Source organism: Sinocyclocheilus anshuiensis, unplaced genomic scaffold (genome assembly GCF_001515605.1).
Source record: "Sinocyclocheilus anshuiensis isolate Anshui unplaced genomic scaffold, SAMN03320099.WGS_v1.1 scaffold38, whole genome shotgun sequence".
Lineage (NCBI taxonomy): Eukaryota > Metazoa > Chordata > Actinopteri > Cypriniformes > Cyprinidae > Sinocyclocheilus > Sinocyclocheilus anshuiensis.
This window is the reverse complement of record NW_015544213.1, coordinates 2,888,861-2,913,627: the sequence shown is the minus strand read 5'-3', so window position 1 is coordinate 2,913,627 and position 24,767 is coordinate 2,888,861. Positions and strand designations below refer to the sequence as shown.

Genomic DNA, 24,767 nt, shown 5'->3' with positions numbered 1-24,767 from the left:
GAACTCCCTCTGGCTGCGTGAGACGGAGCAGCTCACGCTCTGCAGGCTGCAGCAGCCACGACTTGTTCACACACAGCCTCAGCTAATGGCAGGGCAAAACAGACCGTTTCGAAAGCGGGATTACGTTTTACCCTACTAGAATTGATGCTGGAAAGTTATCATATTCATAAGTGCAACAAGTCATTTGCATGTGAAAGTAGAAACACGTTCAATTCAGACGAAACTTCTGGGCTGATTATAACGTGCACGTTAACTTTCCTCATGAAATGTGTGTGTGGGTCTGACAATAGCCTCCACGATGTCATATATTCACTCGTGGCCAGCGCACTCTTAAGCAGTTATGACCAGCAGGCAGTGCAATATGTGTGAAATCTTTTATTTTTGTTATCACTACTATGGCCATTTGACTTATAGCAGTGTCCAGTGTTTCCTATACATTATTTGTGGCGGCTCATCACAACAGACAGACCGCCACAAATAGATTTTCCAAAAGGCTTATACTTCGTTTAATAAAATGAGCGCTTCACGTTTCAAAATTAAAATGCAGCGTTGCAGTGTTTTTATATGAATGCATCTTTGAAAAGAACCGACTGTCTTCAGAAAAGCTTCGATGTAATTTTCATTTCGTCTTTCCTGTAATGCCTGATAGCGTTTGTGAGCAGCGCTTATTTGATTACAGCCTTTACCGGGGAAACCGCTATATCTCCAGCTCCCAAAGCGCCTCCTGCTGGCAAAGAATTAATTTGCAGTCTGTGGGAAACAATGGTGTCTGTCAGCAAACATAAACAAAAAGCATCCTTCAGAACTGTTTTGAGAAGGTGCTTAAGTTTTGAGCCATGTATTATTACTCTAAATTGGGCTACTACTACCATTACTATCTTGTACCCTGCAATAATCATTAGCTCAAACTCACTTTTATGAGATGAATGGGGAAAAAAAAGAAAATCGGGCAAAAAAAAAAATCGGCATCATATATCGGCTGTCCTGATTTCTAAATATCGGCATCGGCCAGTGAAAAAACCCTATCGGTCGACCTCTACATGCAGTACTTACGCTCCTCGTAGCTGCTGCTGGATGTGGAATGTGTGAGAGCATGTAACTCGTGCGACATCAAGGAGAGGTCAAACTGAGACGGACTCTCGTGTTCCTCATCGTCTGGAGACGACTGTTGCATGATCTCTTCAATCTCTTCTATGACCTGATTAACAAGCAGGTTATGAGGTCAAATGTCAAATGTACAGGTTTGACTACAATGTTGTTAGTGAAACAATTCAAAAGGCTCATAAAACACCCAAATCGTGTTCGGTTTTAAATCTACTGCTGTAAACAGGTTTCTATGATGGTCGAAGAAAAGGTATAGAAAATATCATTATGAAAGTTATTATTGCATCTATAACTGGCCCTCACTAATATAGTCTCAAAAGGTCTGAAGTGTATATACCTGTTCTGCAGTAAACAGCGGCTCCTCGTTCACACATGAGATGATGATGGTGTGCATGTCCATCTGATCTCGGAGCTCCTCGTCATCAGACACATCAAGATTATTGACCTCCCCCCTCTGAAATACACACACGTGTAGTGTGAGCTCTGTCTGTACTGACTGAAAGGAGAGATGGATGAATGGATGGACAGACGGATCTCACCTCCTGAGGCCGGAGGTTCAGCGTGGGCAGGTGTAGTGAACGAGTGTGAGAGGTTTTCCAGTCCACTGGCATCACATTGCCGTAGTTCTCCGTCAAAGTGTTCCATATCCTGCGAAACAACAAGAAAACAGAAGAATAAATTAGAAAGACAGTATCTACAAGATTTCATAAGGTTCACATATGCAAGTTACGGCTTCATACTCATAAGCCTGTAAAGCCTAACATATGAAGTAAAAGTCAGAAAAAAGTATTTTCTTTTTCAAATGGAACAGTTTATTGTACCTTTAGACAAAATCCAAAAAGAAAAAAAAAGTTTGCATACATGTTTTTTGTTTGCGAGATATGCAAAAATATGTTATTTTATGCCGTTGCTGATATTTCTATGGCCAAAAAGTAATTTGAAATTCTGTTAGCTTGTAAAGTAAATCAATAAGATTTAGATAACAGCATAGCAGACTATTTACATAAAACACATAAATATCAGCTGACACTCTATTTCTCTCAGTAATGTCTTAGTAAGTTGATATTAATATTTAGTTTTATGATCCAAGCCCTGTAGTTTCAAAACATATACAGGTACATCTAAAAAAATTGGAATATCATGAAAAAGGTCAATATTTTTTGTCACTAGGACGGGAAGCTCGCGCTCAGCGTCTCGTCGAAAGAAGCGAAGCTTTGGACCTGCGGTGAATTCTCTGGTGCCGCGGTCCAGCTGGTGTGCGAATCGGCTGCTTTGAATTCGTTAAAATCCTCCCAGTCTTCATCGAGCGGAGCGACCGGGGCCGCCATGACTGTGGCGGACGACGGGACGCAACGGACGCAACGTACGCGCGCGCGATAGAGGACGGAGGGGGCGGGGCGACGCTGCCACGCAAACACGCGTAATCAAAGCCGCTTCACAAACTTACTCATTTCAAGTAAGATACTAGGATCTGTTTTATTTATAACTTTGTCTACATCCTGTACCTGTAACAACAACAAAAAAAACTATTAAAACTTGGACTGTTTGCTCCCATGTTGGTGTTTTTTTTAAATAATATTTATTTTATAATTTGAGATTATTTTGCGTGTGTAATTTTGTTTTCTTTTTCGATTTGGTTTATGTTTATTTGGTTTTATCTTTGGTTTATGAATAAATAAATTTATTGTTTGATTGATTGTGTTCTGCAATCCATGTTCTGTATTCAATTATTGTTTAAAAATAGCGTTATTTTTACTGTTACTTACTTTTGATCATTACTGTCATTATAGGTTTTATGTATGCATTTCTATTATTTTTATTTTGTGTAAATAATGAATATTTTTACTTGTTCTTTCTATATTGATTTGAATTGTAATATTGTAATTATATCTGATTGAGTAAAAAAAAAAAGTATTATTTAAATGCTATAACATTGTTACTAATTAAAATAATAGAACAAACACCAACCTATGAACATAATTAAACCTAAAAATAAAATAAAAATTATTGACCGGTTAATAAAAATTTCAAATAGTGTCTTAATAGCAATATAAAAGTAATATTCTTTGAAGTTGTCGATGTATGTTCTAATTTTATATAAAAATTATTGTACATGATGGTAATTTTACAATACCATCTGCTACTATTACTATACCGCCTTTTGTAGTACTTTTTGTAGGGGGGTTATTTTTGTCACCAAGTAACCAAAAGTACCCAAATATTCTGTAAAGGTTTAAGGATTAAGCACAGTTTAACCCATGCAGGCCAGGTGAAATGCTTCATTCTGTTTCAAAACCCTGAATGCTTTATTGAAAATATGCATACATAACACATCTCCTACACAACAATACAAAACAGTACAATCACTGTTTGAAATAACACATTTAATGCAAATGGATGCCCTTCGTACAGGAGCAGTTATCATGAGGAAAACCTCTCACACGTCTGATTCACAGTCAAACATGAGAGCAACACACCTGCAGTTAGCTGGAAAAGAGAGACACTCTTGCATATGGTTAGTAGAGTACACAAACCCCACAGTACAAGAGTAACAATACTACCCCCATCATCATATGCATTACTAATATGTCCACTGCTGTAACGAGCAGGCTTGTTTTTAGTTCTTTAAAACAATGAGGAGAAGCAATAGCCAAAGAAACTGCTCTCAGATCAGCTAAATGAACAGCAAAGATGTGTCACAGTGCACAAGCATCAGCCTGGTCCGAGCAGCGACCAATTATTGTTGAGATTTTGTTTGACTTTTTTTTTGCTTATGGCACAAAATGGTCCTCAAGTAAACAGGCAAAATTCAATGAAAACCAAAACAGGCAGATGTTGCTGACCAACTCGAAGCCATTCGATATCAAAATCCATTTACAAATCTTTAATAACTGGAAAATCATCCATGAATTGTTCTCAAATAATTGCTTGTAATCATTTCCACAAGCTGTCAGGTTGGCAAGGATAAACCATTAAAAATGTCTCTGTAATAAAGTGACGTAACTTTAGAAAAGATTTTCTGGATAATTTGGATTTCCGAGGCAAAGTCCGGGGAGTTTAGCACCATCTTATGACTGTGGAAAGCATATGTGGATGTCAGTAAAATTATGGTTAATGTTACTATTTTTTTTAATCTAAAAAAAAAAAAATGCTAATAATGCTTAAATAAAATATTTAAAAAAAGGAGACAATTTATCTGGTTATAGTTTAATATAATGATACAGAGATAAAGTCAACCAAAAAAACAAAATATTGTAAACCAAAAAAAGTAACAAAAACTTCCATAAAAACAGGCAGAAAAGCATTTATTTTCAAACATTTAATATCAGTCCATAGCAAATATTTCTCTCCTAAAAGGGGACTCAAAAGCTGGATATTTGGTGGAAACAGCTCAGATCAGGGAACGTGACCGTGTGGATATAACTGAACTAGCGTACAGGCAGAGCTTTCGTGTGGATGAAATCATTGTGGATTTGAAGACGGTTTATTTTAATGCTGGTATGGCTGCTGTGAGAAACTTTATATGGGGGCTCTCAGCTCAAACGTTGCTGCATAGGTCATTTATACGCCACAAACTCCTCATCAGGAGCCGAATATCTGATTGACATTTTGAGTGTCACAGTATCTTTCTGTTTAACGCTGTGCGTTTCGCCCTCAAAGTCGATTTATTTTTGTACTAATATTACAAAGTCTCTCTCCCGAACGCCACCTCTAAGGTAAGTGGTGAAAACGAGGAACTTCGCTAATAGCTTTCTTTTAAAAAAAAAAAAAAAAAAAAATGCTTCTCAAGTTTTTGTTCCACAGATGAAGGTCTCTGGGGCTTCGATCAGATTCTGTTAAAACGATTCGCACGGCTAAACAAGGGACACACTCACGCTAGTGTGAGAACAGTGCCACATGTGAACGTACACCAACTTTAGGCACATTTGAACACTCACACTCTCACACGCGGGCTGTGCTACAGGAGGGAGGCCGAAGCAGAATTCAGTTGAACATTTAAACTCTCAGAGATCGAAACGGTGACCTCTGACCCCTGCTGATGCGTGCGAGTCCGGTTGAAACCAATGCATTTGTGTTCTGAAAGATTAAAAAAAAAAAAAACGGAAAAACTACAGCACTCCATCATCAACACTAAAGCCCAAGCTGATCAACTGCTAAAGGAACGAAAGAGAGAATTGCTAGGACTAGTATTTCTTTAAAAAAAAGTGTTTCGTCCTCTGCCGCTGGAGGATTGAGAGCGAGAGAGAGAAAAACATTGAGTGTGAGTTTATACACCCAGCTCTCGTCTTCAGGCCTAATGAAAGGGTAATAACGTGGGAACAGCCGTGGAGGGAAAGAGATCAGATCCGTCGGTATGGAAGCGGGTCGAATCAGCGTCAGGTCTCTGCTGCCTCCGGACACCTGAAAGCGAGGCTCTGAAACTCTTTCGCGTTTGGACTCGTGCATTGTTGTGGAGGAGGACAATGCTGTAATCGTGTTTTTCTCTGTTGGATTTCGCATTTTTCGATGCGACAAGTCTTCTGTTCCAGGGCTGCCATCAACTGTCCATACTGCTGCAACTCTCTGAGAAAATGAGAGAAAAATTGACATTCATTCAGCAAAAGTGACAGTCAAGACATTTATAATGTTACAAAAGATTTGTTTCAAATAATGCTGTTCTTTTGAACTTTCTACTCATCAAAGAAGTTTCCACAAAAATATGAAGCAGCACAACTGTGTTCAAGATTGATAATAATCAGAAATGTTTCTTGAGCAGCCAATCAGCATATCAGAATGATTTCTGAAGGATCATGTGACACTGAAGACTGGAGTAATGATGCTGAAAATTCAGCTTTGATCACAGGAATAAATTACATTTTAAAATATATTAAAATAGAAATCAATTATATTAAATTGTAGTAATATTTAGCAGTTTTACAGTTGTTTACTGTTTTTTTGCTCAAATAAATGCAGCCTTGGTTAGAAGAGACTTATTTAAAAAAAAAATCAAAATTTTGAAATGCAAAATTCTGAACAAGAGTGTATAAAATAAGAGTGATTTAAAATAAAAAATAAATAAATCATTCACGACTGAAACAAATTAAGTAAACGTTATTTTATTTTTTTCTGACTGTTTTTTAGAAGAGTGTTGTATTAACAAAAAGTCTATCCTTCTGTTAAATTATGACTAATCAGAGCAAATATTCATTGGTGCAAAAACGTCAGTTACATCAATACAGTGAAGAAGCTTTCTGAAAACAATCGGGCTTTTGTAAGTCTCATTTTCTAGAATTATTGCTAAGTGACAAAATAGTCTCTGTTCCTTATAGAAAAAAAGAAGCTAGTTTATGACAACTACACGTAATGCACTACTGGCTGAATGTCTGACAGCCTCAAAAAAGATTAAGCTGTAACAAAGTAGTTACATAGTTTCTCAGTAATGCTTAAATTCAACAAAGGAATTTTACAAAACCCATTTTACTTCTGCAACAAAGCATTTCAATATGAAACAGGCCATTCAATTAGATACGACAAAAAATGTAGAGTGGGATTTTCTTTTTATTGCAATGCTGCAATAAAATAACTAAGTAACTCAATACTTTCAAACTAAATTTTTTAATAAACAATAAACAATTTTGAAATTTTTTCTTCCATTTTTTAAATTTGAATGTATTTATAAAATATACTGAATTGTGAAGAGTTTTATATGGCAGGTAATAAGTCAATTTAAAAAATAACTATTATTTTTATTTTTAAAATGTAAAAAGACAATTTATTTTTTTGTTTAAAAATCTGAAAAATTCAAATTCATAACATTATATATATTGTATTATTATAATATTATAATTGTATAATTATCTATATTGCAGGTAGTTGGAAATCACAAAAAAATGTAAAAATTAACAATATAATTGTAATTTTTTAAATGTCAAAAGACAATTTTTTTCATGTTTTTTAATGAATAATACCCTCACATTGAGAACAGGAAAGTGTATTAAGTCATGCTGATTTTAAGAACATTATTGAAACTCAATAATGATTGAGAAATTCAATAATGATCTCAACTTAGATTATATCTGTCTGAATTATTAAGTATATCAATGAATCTGAAGAATGGAAGCTCTAACTCTCAGTCCTGTATTTTCTGTGACTGGATAGTATGTCGGTACCATTGAGGCCGTCCTGCTCTTGTGCGTCCAGGAAGGGTGCGGGTCCCCAGATACGGACTGTGCCATCGTCAGAAGCGCTGGCCATAAGATTGGGAATACAGGGGTTCCAGCTGACACAGTTCACTGTGCGTGTGTGTCCCGTCAACTCCACGATCGGCAGCTCGCTGCGCTTGTGCCAAATATATACCTTATGATCTGAGAGACATAGCAAGATTGGGTGAGATTCACTCGAAACGCACCTGAAGAAAGAAGCTGAGGAATAAACAAAAGCACCTTCACTGCCGCTAGCGATGAAATCCTCGTTGTGTCCACCGAAGCAGGAGTGAATGGTGTAGAAACCCTGTGTCACACCCTGATACTTCCTGACCAACACACGGTCCTGTAGGTCCCAGAGATGAACGCCCTGCATTACGAACAAACATCAGATTTGGTTAGGACAACATCACAATTTAATATAAAGATGGTAAATAAGATAAGGATGACATTGCTGCAATACAATTTGAAAATTTATTTAAAAAATGTGAAAAATAATTGTAGGAATTATTAATAATACTTAGTAATTATTATTTAATTATAAAACATCACACAATAAAATAATATAAAAATCTCAACAATTATTCAAAATTAATGAATCAAAAAAAGTGTCAAATATAACTTTAATTATCAATAATTGTAAACATCTTAAATTATTAAAAATAACACAATTTAATTGAAAGGTAGTAAATTTATAAAAAGATAATATAGCTGCAATAAAAATCATCTGAAAATTAATTTGAAAAGAAATGAATTTGAAAACATTTTCAGAAAAAGAACGAAAATAAAAATATGAAAAGTTCTTGATTATTATGATTTTAAAAAACTCTTATTGTTTTATTTTTAAAAGCATGAATTAAAAAAAATTAAAGTAAGCATTTTGGATGTTGTAATAACGATGTAACGTATGTTTGAGCTTACCTGAGTTGCTACATTTAACAAAGCTAATCTTCCATTCTTGGAAACAGTGAAAGACATTATAGGATGATCCTCCTGAACTCTACAGTACAAACAGAGAGAGAAGCAAAAGGTCAGACACAGATTTCAAAACTCGGAAGCGTCTGAAAATCAAATCAAACAGCTGCTTACATGTTTCTGTCTGTTAGGTCCTCGAAACTGTACCCACGGATCCTCTGGTGCGTATCAGAGGCGAGAACAGTCCGGCCGTCGGCCATACACCAGAGGCACTGCACACGCACGCCTTCCCACGACTCCAACAGGTTTCCGTCAAGATCCTGTCCAATCACAACCAACAACTCATTACTAAAGAGAAGCCTGGCAAATCCGACAATCAAACCTCTTTAAGTCCGTTCTGAACTTACACACTGGTAAAACTGCCCTCTCTGTCCTCCTGTAACAAAGCGCTTGCCGTCAGGGTTCCAGGCGACGCTGGTCAAGCTGTCCTCATGAGACTGACTCATCTTTGTCCGCAGTTCTCCTGTCTGACCGCCAGGTGAAAGAAGAGAGTCAGAGGTCAGAGCTGAGCTACAGATGAAGTCTACATCTAAAGCACTTCAGTGTAAATGATTGATATTTATTACACAATTTAATTCAAAGATAATAACATGGTAACACACAGCTATAAAAAAAAAACTTTTTTCCACAAAATAATAAATAAATATTTAAATAATTTAATTTGACTTTGGAAAAAGAATCAGAAATTAATTTATTTTAAAGTATTAATTCATTTTAATTAGTAAGTTAAGTAAAAAAAAAACCTGGCCAAAGTGCTGAACAGAATAAGAGTTAAAAGATAAGACAAGCAAGACAAACCATAAAACAATAAAATAAAACATAAATAAAATCAAATTAGAATGCCTGGGAGTAAAGATATGTTTTCAACATTGTTTTAAAAGTGTAACTTTATAGAAGGTGCAAGGCGGATGTCCAGTGGCAGTTGATTCCAAAGACGGGGGGCGGCAACTGAAAAGGCCCTATCACCCTTTGTTTTTAAACGTGAACGAGGGACAACTAAAAAAGCCCTGTCAGAAGATCTTAAAGATCTGGAGGATGAAAGAGTAAGAAGATCTGTGAGATAAGATGGGGCTTGACCATTAAGAGCTTTAAAAACAAACAACACAATTTTTAATTGAATTCTAAAATGGACAGGGAGCCAATTTAAAGAGGCCAAAATTTGTGTAATATGATCAGTTTTCTTTGCCCTGGTCAACAGCTTTGCAGCAGCATTTTGTATCATCTGTAGGCGTGCAATGGATAACTGAGGAAGACCAAAATACAACAAGTTACAATAATCAAGGCGAGAAGTAATAAAAGCAAGTCATGAAAAGACAAAAATGATTTCAGTCTCGACTCGAGATGATCCGTAATTGATAAAAACTGTTCTTAACAACTGAATTTATTTGCTTAGTCAAACAAAGTTCAGAGTCCAAAATGACACCAAGATTCCTGACCGGTGAAGAGACTGAGGAGAAATGATTGCCAAGCTCATTTATAAAAACACTTCTCAATTTTTGGGGGCCAAAGATGATTATTTCTGTTTTATCTTCATTACGTCGAAGACACCTACTAGATAACCATTTCTTAATGTCCCCAATGCAGGCCAATAAGGGTTCAATGGAGTCGCCAGCTTTCAAAGGTAGGTACAGCTGAGTGTAATCAGCATATAAGTGAAATGAAACGTTATGCCTCTTAATAATATCTCCCAAAGGTCGCATATATAAATTAAAAAGAAGTGGACCTAAAATGGATCCTTGAGGTACTCCACAGATAATAGGAGCAACAGATGAAGAGAACTTACCTAACTCAACAGAAAAAGACCTGTCTTTAAGATATGAACTGAACTGAATTATTAATGAACTGAATTAATAATACAATAAAATTTAACACAATATTTTCAAACATAAATAAAAAAAAAAAAATGAATACAAATTAAAAATTTTAATGGTAAAAATCTGAAATTTTAATTAATTAATTATTAATAAATGTTTAGTATTATTTAATCATTAAAAAAATATTTAAAAGACAGTAAATATAAGGATAACATTGTTGCAATAAATTATTAACTCTTTCCCCGCCATTGACGAGTTATCTTGTCTTTTACAAGAAAACGCTTTCCCCGACAAAGACGAGTTTTTACGGCTTTCCGTGTTTTCACTGTTATACACTCGGGGCGCTATTACTCATCTTCTGAACGAGTACAAAACCTCCCGAACAAAAACACACGTGAACAGGACGGAGAAACCAGCGATCTCTTATGTAAACAGATGCCTATGAAAAATAATGCTATCATCAGCAATAGACAGCATATAAATGAAAACTGCATAATGTTACAGAGTAAAATGTTGATCCAGGAAGTGGTATATGTCTGTGCAAGCTTTGGAGGTATTTATGGAAGCGATTTACTTGATTTATGCTTTGATAATCGTACTGAATATTATCCAGATGTAGTTTTTGATAAAAATTTGATTTTCTCACCTTTTTGCTCAAAATTATGCATTTTTTATGATACCTACCTATATTCAAGTGTTGATAAAAAAAGAATGCCAATATTCCGTTTCAGATGGAAATACGTCACTACACTGAAATAAAGTCGGCAGCAACTTCCGGTTCACGCGGACTTTAAGCTAGAATAAAACTGATATAAAAAAAAAAAATCTGATCTTTATTTTGGTGTATTGCATATTCAAATATTCATACAGCAAAATATACTGGAGGCCATCAAATTTGAGTGAAAATCATCAAAATCGCTGGCGGTGGCTGGCAACTTTTTTCACAAATGCTGGCGGGGAAAGATTTAAAAACATTTAGAAAATGTATGAATTTGAAAATATAAATGTAATAATTTTGAATAGGTTTAATCAATTTTTATTAATCATCATGTTATTTTAATACACATTTTAATTATAATTAATACATTTTCTTAATAAATATTCTTTCAAAATTTAAAACGTGACATTATCCTGCTTGAGATTTTGGATGTTGTAATAATGACGATGTATGTTAAATATTTTCCCCTTGTCATTCCAAACAAAAGTGTCATGCAACAAACTGAAGAGCAAAGGTTGTGTTTTAAACATAATAAATGCTTTGTTTTTCTATCCTTTTTGAGGAGCCACAGAGAATGATGGAAAATGTCATATAAGCCTTGAGCCTCAAATGTGGCTGAATGAGTAGTTTTAAACTTCCTATCATGCTTTACACCGATTCTGCATCAGTAAGCAATACACATAGAAACTAAATTATAGTACACATCCATCATTACAATTTATAATACAATTAAATACCAATTTTCTTCTGCCATGAGTATTTAATTGACAAAATCTTGGGTTTCCCGCAAATTTTCAGCTAGGTTCATGTGCACTCATCATCTCTGACTTGAACGCAACTTTAGATTGGGAAAATCTCATGCTAAAATCCAGAAATTACATATTATACATATTAAAAACCTACAAAAAAAAGATGTGTGCTGTGTTTACCTGAACATTCCATAGCCAGAGCTCAGAGCAATCGTCTGGACCGCAGGCGATCAGGTAAACATCATCAGGACTCCAGGCAAGATACGACACACCGTATGCGTGACCCTCCAAAGTTCGTATGAGCTTCAACTGATGCGAATCCTGTGTGTGAGAGAGCACATCTGTATTATTGAGTCTCTTTAAATCAAGTTATTCAAGATTGACAAGTGCCAAGGTTAATTTAAAAAAGGGTCACTGTCACTTTAAAATCGCCAACTTTCTTCAAACGAACAGAGCAATGTTTTGTTGCATGTGACAGACATCCTCACTCACCGGCTCCACCTGCCAGATAATCACAGTTGTGTCTTTCGAGCCGGTGGCGAGTTTAGTGCCGTCGTTGGAGAACTTGCAGAACCAGACTTCATTGCAGTGCTCTGTGAGGATCTGCTGCGTGTAACAGGGAAACTGTTTCCTGCAAACACAAGCGCAGACGTTGCATGTGAAATCTCTGAGGACGGAGGGGCACGTTAGAAAGAGTTAACACAGCACACCTGCTGCAGACGTGATCCAGCAGTAAGGACACGGAGTCCAGACTGGAGTCCAGTTTGGTGTTGTGATAAAGGCAGCGATCCCTCTGCATCTCCACGGCCTGTCTGAGCAGCGTCTGCAGCCGCCGAGGGGGCAACATTACAGAGGGGGCCAGGTACGCTAAATAACAAACACAAACACACAATTATAAATATAGATACATGATCTGAAAATAACGAAAGACTGTGTCTATAAGCTTGAGAAAAACTGCCACCACACAGTATGAGCTAAATCAGACAAATTCTCCTTTCTGAGATATCCTTAAAAGGTACAAACAATTAAAAATAAGTGAAGTAAACCATTCGAAAAATGCAAAAAATGTTCTTTTATGTGTTTTAGGTAGGGGTGCACCAATCCGATATTCAGTATCGGTATCGCTCCGATACTGGCATTTTCTGCTGGATCGGGGTATCGGTCAGACGAGACCGATCCAAATCCAATATAGTGTTATTGTTAAGCCCCATGAAAGGCACAAAAACATTATAAAGCACCATAAAGTTTCCGTGCACTATATTTCAAGTGTTCTGAATTCAATTAAATTCAATTCAAGTTTATTTGTACAGCGCTTTTCACTATACAAATCATTGCAAAGCAACTTTACAGCAAATTAAGTTTCTACAATATTTAGTGGTAGCTTATCAGTGGTGACTGTCAGTCAATGTACATATGAAGCAGTTCCATAGTTTAATGTGAGGTACAGATAAATATTTAAGTTGTTAAATACAAGTTCACGTAAACCTTTCTCTCCGCTACGGCTGTCTGTCATCCTCCATTCAGCATTCAAACTGCGCGTCGGTCGCGTTCAGTTATGACAGTCAAGATGACGAAACTCTCTCCAGGATGATACAATGTTCCTATTATTATAATTGATCTGTAGATAAAGATCAGCGGTTTTGCATAAAAGGACTTTATCTTGCTGGAGTTTATAGCTAATTCTAAATCATGCTTCTTTCTACCGGGTGTCTGTTAGAGATCACAACACTGGCGTACAGAGCACTATGAATTGTTCTTCACGCGCACAGTAACTGAAATTTAAAACCGTTAAAAGAAAAGGCTAAATAAACTATCGCACATATATAATACACTACTCATCAGTATCTCTTCCCTTTGTGCTTTGAACTTTTCTATGCGGAGCGCTGCACGCTGTGACTCCGTGTTGCTTCAAGCGCGTCATTCTGCGCACGGGATGCGCATAAGCGCTTCGTGCCACTCTGTATTGGAGCCTTTCATGTTATAATACTTTTGCACAATGAAAGACTGTTAATAGCCTTTCTTGTTCTCTTATCTATATGTTGCTGCTTCATTACTGTGCTATAAATGTAAAAGAAATGCGTTTAATTTATTGCATATATTTATATATAATTATATTTACTTGTTTTTCATGAATGTATATTACAATAAAAAGAGCAATGTGTAACATTTTACCAGATTACACCCATTTACTTTTATTTTTCCCCCCACTAAATAATGTTTTTTCTCTAAATGTTTAGATTTTATAACATTGTGAACTCATCATTTTTGTAGAATAACTTTTGCTGCTGAATTATCCACTAACCTAGTTTATAATAATAGTATTTTTCTCATAGATTATGATATATTTTTTAATTTATTATTTTTCTTTATAATGAAGTTGTCTATATTTAGTAGATTGTGTGTAGTACACAAAAGAGTGATGATCAGGTCAACACACACTGAGGTATAGAAATTAAAAATAAAACTGTGCTGGTATCGGAATTGTCCGATACTCAGAACTTTTGGTATCGGATCGGGATCGGTTCTGAAAAAATGGTATCGTGCCACCCCTAGTTTTAGGTGTTTAAAGATTTATAATATTTATTACATTTTTATAATAACAAATAATATACATTTTTATAAATGTGACCCTGGACCACAAAACCAGTCATAAGTGTCAATTTTTCGAAATTGAGATTTATACATCTTCTGAAAGCTGAATAAATAAGCTTTCCATTGATGTATGGTTTGTTAGGATAGGACCATATTTGGTCGAGATACAACTATTTGAAAATCTGGAATCTGAGGGTGCAAAAAAAATCTAAATATTGAGAAAATTGCCTTTAAAGTTGTCCAAATGAAGTTCTTAGCAATGCATATTACTAATCAAAAATTAAGTTTTGATATATTTACGGTAGGACATTTACTAAATATCTTCATGGAACATGATCTTTACTTAATATCCTAATGATTTTTGGCATAAAAAGAAAAATCGATCATTTTGACCCATACAATGTATTTTTGGCTATTGCTACAAATATACCCCAGCGACTTAAGACTGGTTTTGTGGTCCAGGGTCACAAATATTATACAAATAATGGCGATATATTATGCATCCCTAATAAAATCCATATCTAGTCTATGGTGTGTCCTCACTTATATAGCTCTGTAAATGTGTGTGTGGTTGTACACTCACTCTGGAGTTTGTCCAGTAATCTACATCGTGACCCAGCGCCTTTTCCCTCCCATTCAGCCTTTGCCTTCAGATCCTCAGGGTGACTGCACATCAGATACCTTAAAACACACAGCCAATCAGAGTGAGCCATCAACAGCCATCACAGCCAATGACAATAAGCCATCAATAGCCATTACAGACAATCACAAAATGATTCTCACTTTCTTTAGAGCACAATAGTAGGAAATTGGAAATAAAAATGACATTCAAAATCTATACAGCAAAAAATTGCATTTTTAGCAATAACAAATAAACCTCACAAGACAGAGAAGTTGTTTATAATTATCAATAATGGCGAGTATGTTCATGTGCATGTATGTGTCGTGTTTAGTACCCGCTGAGCACGTGGATTCGATCTGTGTTGTATTTGAGCGGAGTCAACTCTCCTCTCAACACCTGAAGAGCTTCCAGAACTTTTCCGTCCTCCAAATACTCCAGATACTTCTGCTGTAATAGCAGAAACTTCATCCGCTAGAAGAGAGAAAGAAGAAAGATTCACTTTCAGTAGCACTTCAGTGACTCAATCATTCCTCAAATATATGGCTCAATAATCCACTTTACATTCACACAACAGTCACAACTAAAAACATGGTTACAACTAAAATGGCACAAATTTTGAGCCCCCTTTTAAGGACACAGACAGTGTGAATGCAAAGACAACTGGGTTCTTTTGAAGTTGTTTCACTTAAATCAGCCAGTTTTTTTTTTGAAGAGGAAAGACTAGTACTAGACTAGTTTGACATAAAGGGGCACTAAGTTAAAAAATATAATATGCCTAATTTTTCTGTTGCACCATTGAAATGACTCTAGCCATAAATTAAATATTTATGGAAGAATATCAGTTAATAAAACAGCAGATTGTGAATCACATCAATAAGCTCATTTCTTTACCTAGTTCTTTAGAAATACATGATGTTGACATTTACACTCACTTACATTTTAAATAGACAGAATATTATGTGAATAAACGGCTCTTCAAAATAAACCTGATCTAAACAGCATGTGCATCCTTGATGTGCATGTCAAATAAAATCAACTCTCTTATGTTTTTTTTGTATCAGTATTTATTTATTGACATTAACTTCAAATACAGTTTTTGAATGTTGTTTACATATAAAATACTTAATTATGCTATTTCATGATAAAGTATCATAAACTTATTTTTACAGAAAATTATGTGAGACAAATTGAGTTAGAATCAACCTTAACAAGATAAGCACCAACTTCTGCTCACTAATTTGAAGGCTGCTATTGGATCATTAGGAGTAAATGTCATATTATGCGATTATGCATTACTTTACATAGAGCTTACAACCCACTAGCTATGTTCTGCCTTAAAGGAACAGTTCACCCGAAATTTACTGAACGTTTTCACTGGAGGAAGCATTACTATGGATTATGGACTTGCATTTTGGCCAGAAGTGACGGTTTACAGTTAAAGTGTCTTAATGATGGATTTGTTTATTACAAACACACAGCTTTTCACTTCACAAGACGTTAATTGATGGACTGGAGCAGTGTGAATTATTGTGATGTTTTTATCAGCTGTTTGGACTCTCATTCTGACGGCACCCATTCACTGCAGATGATCCATTGGTGAGCAAGTGATGTAATGCTAAATTACTCCATATCTGTTCCCATGAAGAAACATTTTTAGCAAATTTTCATTTTTGGGTGAACTATTTAAGAACACATGGTGCAACCAAATTAGTTAGTTTTAGAGTTAGTTACAAACTAGCAAGGTAATAAGCCTTTCTACAACACTTGTTCCAGATGAAGCTTCAGAAGCTTGCGGGTGAGTCCAGTGCTCTTACCACAATAGCGCTGGGTGAATGCATCAATGCTTTCAGCTCGTTGAGGTCATTTTCAGCCTGTGTCCCACAAAGAAACAAAAGCGTCAGTTCAGCATTTTCATCCAGCATTTTGGGGGAAAAAATATCACCATCAACCATATAGGGTTTACTTTAAGCTCAGTGACAAAATAAGTCATGTTAACCTAAAACACAAAATGGTTTGAATTAAATATAATAGCCCCAAAAAGTATCTGGACACTTCAGTCACGCTTCAATTGTCTGAATGTCTTTGTATTAGATAGCAAAACACCAAAAGTGTTGTGGAAACGATGAATTTGTTTATTTGATTGTGCTATCACTTCAAAATTCATCAGCATTTTCTGCACAAAATCCCTTTATAAGAAATAGGGATGCACCGATACCACTTTTTCCAGTACTCGCCACGATACCGATACTTTTATTTTTGGTACTTGCCGTCGTTATAAATCTCCTAACTGTGATATTTTGAGAAATAGAAGTCGCGTTTTTTCATCTGAAACGTGCTGCGATTTATATTCCAAAGCCACTCTTATAAAGCAGAAACACTCAAGCAAGCAAAACACACGCAACGCGTGCACATATTTGTACTGATGCAGAATGAGAGGGAGAAGTAGTACAGCCTAGCGCATTTCACAGACTGTTAGTTTCACTTTCGCCAGAAAGTCGTGTATGTTAACTCGACAAGCTCGCGCATCTGCGCCGCCGCGCGCTCAATCCACTCAGCGTGATTTGTTTATCAGCTCTCGCACATCAGCTATACAGGCGTTAATACTGAATGTTTAACATTATATTCATTGCATACATATACTTCGTAGTAGACATCCTTAACTCCTTTCTGCTGTCTGTTGTTCTGTTGTTGGTGTTTCTTTGTCTGAATATGGCGCTTATCACATACTGTGTGGTATCGGCGTTTGGTATCGGGCCATTTTAATGAGTACGAGTACAGGAGACCAGTATCGGGCCCGATACCGATACCAGTATCGGTGCATCCCTAATAAGAAAAAAGAAGCAGTACATGTTTTTAAGTTTGCCTCTATAAATAGATGGAAAACTAGGAATGAATTAGGTGGAAAATAGGATTCAGCTTTGCCACTGTTAGTTCAGGGGGCCAGAAGACAAGGAAAATTTAACCCAAAACCCCATAAGAAATGGCTGCTTCAGCGGTCCAAACAGTTCCTCAAGCCAGAAGCACGATCAACTAAATGTGCAAACAATTTCTAGAGTCTGTCTTATCCCACCATGAGCTTTGAAAAGCGTTTCCCTAAAGGTTGAGCATGATTGTTGTTTCTGCCCAACAACTTAGAGCTTGGATTCAATAGTCCAAACTCTCCTAAATTAGCTAGAGACAGTCAAATAAACCTGTATGAAATACAACATAACTGGATTATTTTTATTTCCACCCATTTAAACTACACTACAGTCAAAAATATGAGTCCACTTTTCAAATGGCTTTAGACTCTTTTCTTTCAGTTTACTTATGAAGTGTACAGGAAAGGGAAAGACATGCAATCATGTCCTGAAAAAAAATCAAACTTAGAGAATAATTGCTGCATTAAAGGATCAAAATGTTAAAGTTAAAGTCTTGGCAAAGCTTTACCAAAGACAAGAACAAAACTCTCTATGCATGCAAAACCAGAAGGAATTAAGCTTTTTTTATGACCTTTCACCATCCCCACATACACATTTACATGACCTTTGACCTACAGTTCACCCATCAGTCTGCATGCTCATCCTTAGTAAACATGATTCTAAAACTTTTTTTATTAAAACAGTATAAGGAATATCACAATTTTTCATAGATGTTTTAATTTAAACAGTAAACCTCTGTTGGGCAGCACTTTGTTTGCCAAAATTGAAAGGAATTGTTCAAATTGAATTTTATTTTAAAGGATGAATTAAATTGTTAAAGTTGTATACATTCATTTGATTACCACCATTTTTGATACAATTTGTATTTTATCATAAAAAAAAATGAAAAATTAAAACAGACAACACAGAAGTTATGAAAAAATAAAACATGATATATGGAACTATTAGTGTTAAAATATAATAAATTATTAAATCGATAAAGTTTTATGAATTCAATTGATTTGGCATCCTTTTTGATTATTAAGATTTATTTAAACCATTAAAATGGAATTTATTTTAAAAATTAAAATGTAAACACATTATTTGGGAAAACAAACAAAACTAAATGAAATTTGTGGGAAAATATGGATTTCTTAGTGCCCTGTTTATAGTACTTAAATAATGTGAATATTTCCATATGAAATACAGTGGGGAAAAATATTTATTTGATCCCCTGCTGATAGAGACAGAATATCAACCAAAAAATTCAGAAAAAAACACATTATATAAAGGTTAGAAATTGATTTGCATTTCATTGAGTGAAGTAAATATTTGGTCCCCAACCAACCAGCAAGAATTCTGGCTCCCACAGATTGGTTATGTGCCCATGTGGAACACAGATTAGTCCTGAAGCGGAAATGGAAGAAAAACAAAATGACCATCAATTGGCCTCGGTCTGGAGCTCTGTGCAAGATCTTGCCTCATGGGGTAAGGATGATCATGAGAAAGGTGAGGGATCAGCCCAGAACTACACGGGAGGAGCTTGTTAATGATCTTAAGGCAGTTGGGACCACAGTCACCAAGCAAACCATTGGTAACCCACTATGCTGCAATGGACTGAAATCCTGCAGCGCCCGTAAGGTCCCCCTGCTCAAGAAGGCACATGTACAGGCCCGTTTAAAGTTTGTTCAGATGAGACCAAAATTGAGCTCTTTGGCATTAACTCGACTCGCCGTGTTTGGAGGGAGAGAAATGCTGACTATGACCCCAAGAACACTATCCCGTACAGTCAAGCACGGAGGTGGAAACTAGGGATGTTCATTTTAACCGGTTAACCGTTAACTGACCATATAGAATTTTGACCGATTAATACAATCAGTTAAACGGTTTAAAAAGTCATTTATTTATTTATTTTTTCCAGTAATTTTTAAAAATGTTTAAAAAGATTTGCTGCATGGTTAAAATACCCTACACGTATAAAAAAAAAAATTGTTTTTTAGAGAACAAAAAAACATGTCGCGTAGCCTACAAGTCGCATTTTATATAATGCCGACGCAAAATGTTTACAAACATTATAATAAACACTATAAACATAGCTAGGCTATTTTAGTTCCCCTCACTCCACAACAAATCCTTTCAATTAACAGTAAAACAAGAATTTAAAAAAATATAAAATCAAATGTTTCTGTATTCGCGATGTATTTGAATGGCAAATTATTATTTATTATGTAGCCTACTTCACTCACGTTCCAATATCCACATAAAACAAAATGTTTTGCATAACATCACGAAGGTACGGTGATAACACTTAACGGCACAGATTTTACTACATATTTAAACTGAGCCGTGTGTTTTTTTCCCATATGTTTGACTGACTGTATTTTATTATGATAATGAACAGGCTGCATTGTCAAGGTAGCAATCAGATTTTGCTACCTCCCATTAAAACAGATGGTAGCATAATTCAATAGCGAAAAGCGCTACCTATCAGATTTAGCTTCCAGCATGATATTAATAATGTGTGAGGCTTTATTAACATGTACACCTACCCTTACAGTAGGATAAATTCAGTGTTGGTAGCATAATCTGATAGGTAGCATTATTTGTCAGCACACCAGCGCAATCACTTGAATTTTTTCCTTCTAACAGTGGAAACAACTAGCCTACTCCTTTTAGTCATAAAGATAATCGGAATTGTAAAAGGTTTGCCTTTATTTGTGTATATTCACAATAAAAACAAATCTTTGTGCTTTTGTAAAATAAGCCTAAAGAAAAATAGGATGCCATTTTCTGCCATCTGGTTTCCTTTTGCACAGCACAAAAAAGAACCGAAACGTTGCATACTAGGCTACTTGTTACAGTTTTTCTTTCATTTTCTTAATTTATTATTTAAGTAAAGATGTGATATGAAGACCATGTGAATCCTCATGTTCTGTTGTTTGCTGCTTTTTGCGCATGTAAATTTAAATACATTTAAAAATTTAATTTTTTAATCCCCGGGAAACAAATGTTAGTATATTTAACGGGTCACAGACACTTATCCTTTCTAATTTAATTCAATTCTAATTTAAAATAATCTTGTCGGTTAACGGTTAATAATCGGTTAACGAGCGTCGGTTGTCCGTTAGGAAAAATAACCAAAATGAACATCCCTAGTGGAAACCTTATGCTTTGGGGATGTTTTTCTGCTAAGGGTACAGGAACCTTAAACTGCATAAACACATTTCATTACACCAAATACACAAAATAATGTTCCTTTTAGCAACACCATATGACCCCTTTAAGGATTTAGAGAGGATCTGTAAAGAGGAGTGGATCAAAATCCCTCCTGAGATGTGTGCAAACCTGGTGACCAACTACAAAAAACATCTTACCTCTGTGTTTGTCAACAAGGGTTTCTGCACCAAGTACTATGTCATGTTTTGCTTGGGGATCAAATACTTATTTCACTCACTGAAATGCAAATCAATTTCTAACCTTTATATAATGTGTTTTTTCTGGATTTTTTGGTTGGTATTCTGTCTCTATGCGTTAAAATAAACCTACCATAAAAATTGCAGACCCTTCATTTCTTTGTAAGTGGGCAAACTTACAAAATCTGCAGGGGATCAAATAAATATTTTCCCCACTGAAAGAGATTTAATGAGGAAAAAGTAGCCACTTTATCCGCTAGGAAATGACTGGACTGGTGAAAAACTGTTTTGTTTGTTTATTATCATTATATTTAGCGCCATTCCAGCTACCACAGCTTAGAGACAAGTGAAAAATAGAAAAAGAACATAAATATCAACAACAAATAATAAAAAGTGTTAAAAAAATGCAAGTTTATCTATGATTAAAAATATCTAAAACTAAATCTGGCCTAACTTCAAACTTTAAAAAAAATGAAAAGACTTTTCATAAGAATTGGAACATGGTTGAAAAATCTGCCAAAAAATATAGACTCTGATTTTGATGAAAGGTTATGAAGACAAACATTTCCTTTACTATGCACTGATGCATCACGCAAAACAAAAGCAATGTAAAAGTAATGTAATTAAGAAAGCATTGGGCATGAAAATAGTGTCAACTTTGACCAAACAAGGATAAAAGTGACCATCTCTCCCGATAACTTCTGACTCAAAATCATGACATTACATATAACGTGGCATAAGCTCACCTTGTCCCATTCGCCTTCCATGACGTGGTTCCGGAACTTTGTGGCTGATGGATGCTCCAGTCTACAGCCAGATTCCTGCATTAACAAATCCACCGTCTGACTGGAAAGCGACAGAGAGACCTCACAAACATGAGCAATGCATCACAGTGCATTCAACACTTCTCATTTATTTGACCTTTAGCGAAAACAATAACTAAAGCTTGATTGTTTCTAATTGCTATATCAACAGCTAGCATCTCAAGTACTGCTTGCATCCCATCTGACGTGAAAAAGAACGTTAAAAGGCCAACTATCAACTTGTGTGTTCCTAACATATGTATTACCGGTTTCATTAAAGCATTAACACACTAATGCCTTGCTATATAATGAAAATAATCACCGCTGAAGGGGTTCAGGGGGATTTTGTATGTAATTACCTGCATCACTCGGCCACATCGCAACTGATATCAGTACTCTTATGTGTGTCATATACATTTTATTATGGCATGTAGTGGTCATATATTCAGAATTTAACATTTAAGAAAATATATTTTTAGGTTATAAAACTGAAAAATAGACGAGCTCAAACATGCTTATGAAAATGATGGCAGTGACTGGGATGCTACAGACAGGTGAAGGTTTCTAGAAAGTGTTTTGAATGCAGGGTCTGACAGAATGACGTCATGCTATGATTGCAAAAGAGAGAAAGAGAGAGAGTGTGTGTGTGTGTGTGTGTGTGTGTGTGTGTGTGTTGGGGGGAGGGGATGGATGTTTTCAGTTTTCTTGATGTTTTCGGCTCATCTTGCAGTCCAGATCTCGGACGTGAGTGTCCAATCACGCTGATCTGGATTGTTATTGTTCTGGGTTCATGTTTTGGGGTTTGAATCTGAATGGCAGCTGATGGCTTTAGCAGATCTTCACTAAAATTAAATTCGAGCTTCTTTCTAATGTAAACCAGCTGCTACACACACACACACACATTCCACAGCCGCCATTAAAAGGCAAACACACAAAGAATGTCATAATGATTTGATAATGCGTAAACGCATATGTAATATATCGGCAGAGGGATGTTGATATGTACTGAATTTATCTGTACTTTTGACACTATTAAAGCTAAAATATGTTTCGGGGCCCGACAAATATTTGACAGGCGTGCTGTCATCTGTGATCGCATGTTTCTTTGTGTCTAACAGATTAAATTATAGATATCTGTATCTCATTTTGTCAGGGAATAAAGGTTTTGACTGTAATAAAACACGATTTTTAAAAGATCGACGTCGCAAGTTCGCTTTGTTGATCACGTATCGGCTACAAAATCTGCGATCTGTCAAAACAGAACCGACTCGGTCCGGTTGTGCTCTTCATTACCGCAACACTTACTTCAGCCCTAACCCGTTCAGATGCTGTCCGATGAGGCGGATCACGTCCTCCTCCGCCTGAGACAGACGCTTTTTCTTCTTCAGGGAACCCGAACCTGTCCCGGAGGCCCCCGAAGCCGAGCCTGCGTTGTTCTGGAGGCCGTTGGCATCTCCGTTCTGCGCGCTGGCCGGGTGGTTCTGCTCCTGTACGGTCCCGTTCGACTGCATGTTGATGCCGGTTCGGCTGAGGTGGGTCGCTGACGTAAGGCCCACTGAAGCCCCGGGCTCTCCTACTCCCTCCGCCGCCGAGGATCGGTGCTTCTTCCGCGGGGGCGGCGACGCTCCGCCGGTGTCCGAATCGGAGGAGGAGGAAGCGGAGGCCAGAGTTTCCTCACCGAGAGCGGCCGTGGTTAGAAGCCGGTGAAGCCGGGGGAGGGGAAAGAGGCGTCGGGCTCCCGCGGTCCAGAGCGCGTTCCGTGCGAGGGTCGTTCGTGTTATTGTTGTTTCTCTCCAAACAGCTGCAGATCTAATGGCGTCCAGTCCAGACGCGCAGACGTCACCGGACATACCCCTGTTGCCTCACTTCCGGATGGCGCTCCGGCCAAAAGGGGGCGCACGCAGAAATTTACCACAGACTATTAATTCATCAATAATTATGATCTTTTATACAGAGTTTAACAGATTATCAGAGCAGTGGATCTATTAAAAATATATAAACCTGTTTTTTGTTGATAATAGCCCTTATAATTTCTATTACTGTTATCACATATATCCTATCTATCTATCTATCTATCTATCTATCTATCGTTCTCTCGTTCTGTATCTATCTATCTATCTATCTATCTATCTATGATCTAATTTTCTATCTATCTATCTATCTATCGTTCTCTCGTTCTGTATGTCATTGTATCTATCCTGATTTATCTCAATTCCTTAGCATTTCCAATAACTTAGAACACCTTGATTTAACAGAAACGATGGACTCTCTCTTTTGTAGCATTTTAGATACGGTTGGTCCTTTACGCTTAAGGAAGATTAAGGAAAACAGTCTGACACCGTGGTATAATGAGCACACTCGCACCCTAAAGAGAGCAGCCCGGAAAATGGAGCGCAGCTGGAGGAAAACAAAACTAGAGGTTTTTCGTATTGCTTGGCGGGAAAGTACCCTATCATACAGAAAAGCATTAAAAACGGCTAGATCTGATTACTTTTCGTCTCTTTTAGAAGAAAACAAACATAACCCCAGGTATTTATTCAATACAGTGGTTAAATTAACGAAAAATAAAGCATCAACAGGCATTAATTCCACTCATTCTCTACTATAGGAGAGGAAGAATTGTATAAACTTGTTAAATCATCTAAACCAACATGTATGTTAGACCCTATTCCATGTAAGCTCCTAAAAGACGTGCTTCCAGAAGTCATAGATCCTCTATTATTAATTCGTCATTGTCATTAGGATATGTCCCCAAAACCTTCAAACTGGCTGTTATTAAGCCTCTCATCAAAAAACCACAACTTGACCCCAAAGAACTAGTTAATTACAGACCGATCTCAAATCTCCCTTTTCTGTCCAAGATACTAGAAAAGGTAGTATCCTCACAATTATATT

At 36.3% G+C, this 24,767-nt stretch overlaps 2 protein-coding genes across 2 annotated transcripts in view; both read right to left on the bottom strand.

Annotated features, from left to right (window-relative positions):
- The window catches only part of LOC107697088 (fasciculation and elongation protein zeta-2), a 6,710-nt gene extending 4,868 nt beyond the window's left edge, over nucleotides 1-1,842 (bottom strand). The window contains exons 1-4 of the mRNA XM_016497729.1: nucleotides 1,835-1,842; nucleotides 1,644-1,752; nucleotides 1,442-1,558; nucleotides 1,054-1,198 (exon numbers count right to left, since the gene is read on the bottom strand). Of these exons, the coding sequence (XP_016353215.1) occupies nucleotides 1,054-1,198; nucleotides 1,442-1,558; nucleotides 1,644-1,752; nucleotides 1,835-1,842 (379 nt within the window). The remainder of the gene's footprint in view (nucleotides 1-1,053; nucleotides 1,199-1,441; nucleotides 1,559-1,643; nucleotides 1,753-1,834) is intronic.
- Nucleotides 1,843-4,295: 2,453 nt separating this feature from the next.
- Nucleotides 4,296-23,758, bottom strand: LOC107697199 (WD repeat-containing protein 26-like). Its single transcript, XM_016497878.1, has 14 exons — nucleotides 23,178-23,758; nucleotides 21,816-21,915; nucleotides 16,571-16,627; nucleotides 15,091-15,227; nucleotides 14,718-14,815; nucleotides 12,253-12,409; nucleotides 12,035-12,173; nucleotides 11,723-11,863; nucleotides 8,609-8,728; nucleotides 8,376-8,521; nucleotides 8,208-8,286; nucleotides 7,527-7,656; nucleotides 7,254-7,448; nucleotides 4,296-5,667 (listed from the first exon to the last, which is right to left on the bottom strand). Exons 1-14 carry the CDS (start codon nucleotides 23,720-23,722, stop codon nucleotides 5,642-5,644), a joined length of 2,070 nt encoding a protein of 689 aa, XP_016353364.1. The 5' UTR covers nucleotides 23,723-23,758; the 3' UTR covers nucleotides 4,296-5,641.
- Between the last annotated feature and the right edge of the window lie 1,009 nt (nucleotides 23,759-24,767).

Excerpts from the sequence above, each read along its gene's own strand:
- LOC107697199 (XM_016497878.1), bottom strand. The coding sequence starts at position 23,722 with ATGTCCGGTGACGTCTGCGCGTCTGGACTGGACGCCATTAGATCTGCA. Across the intron at positions 15,228-16,570 it reads ATTCACCCAGCGCTATTGTG|CGGATGAAGTTTCTGCTATT; the intron begins GTAAGAGCACTG and ends TCTCTCTTCTAG. Across the intron at positions 7,657-8,207 it reads TGTTAAATGTAGCAACTCAG|GGCGTTCATCTCTGGGACCT; the intron begins GTAAGCTCAAAC and ends TTCGTAATGCAG.